General features: G+C 65.8%; 1 protein-coding gene across 1 annotated transcript in view; it reads right to left on the reverse strand.

The window, feature by feature from the left end:
* Positions 1 to 398: 398 nt before the first annotated feature.
* ENG (endoglin) overlaps positions 399 to 515 on the reverse strand; it is a gene marked incomplete at its 5' end in the record, with an annotated part of 4,439 nt that continues 4,322 nt past the window's right edge. The window contains one exon of the mRNA XM_010187490.1: positions 399 to 502. Coding sequence (XP_010185792.1) covers positions 399 to 502 — 104 coding nt within the window. The remainder of the gene's footprint in view (positions 503 to 515) is intronic.

The following is a 515-nucleotide window of genomic DNA, read 5'->3' on the forward strand; positions in this document are numbered from 1 at the left end:
TGGGGGGGGTGGGGGGTGGTTTCTGCCCATTGCCCTGCAGGGGAGTAGCAGCTCCACCCCCCTTTTCCCCCCAATAAACCTCTTGCTGCTCCTGGTGGTGCCTGCTGCCTTCTTGAGGGGACAGGGGAGGGGTGCAAGGGTCACCCCAAGTGCTGGGGCATGCCCTAGGGGCACCTGCTTTTGCCCCCTCCCTCCCCATTTGATGGGGAGCGTTGTGGGGGCTTTGGCAGTAGCTGCTCTCTCCGCCTCCCTGGCGCACTTTAGCAGCGGGGAACCCCAGGGGGGTTACAGGGTGCACCCCCCTGGTGTGGGCTGCCCTCGGGGGGCCAAAGCATTCACTGAATGAGTAATGGAGGCCCCCTCCGGGCTCAGCCTGAGATTTGGGGGAAAAAAACAGCTTAATGAGGCTGGGGTGGGTCCCCAAGTCCGTGTGCCGGGGTCTGGGTAGGCTCGGAGGGGCCCAGCGGGGTCAGGCCATGCTGCTGGTGGAGCAGGGGGGGCTCTGGGGGGTGCCG

The sequence above is a fragment of the Mesitornis unicolor genome, unplaced genomic scaffold (genome assembly GCF_000695765.1).
Source record: "Mesitornis unicolor isolate BGI_N332 unplaced genomic scaffold, ASM69576v1 scaffold33316, whole genome shotgun sequence".
Lineage (NCBI taxonomy): Eukaryota > Metazoa > Chordata > Aves > Mesitornithiformes > Mesitornithidae > Mesitornis > Mesitornis unicolor.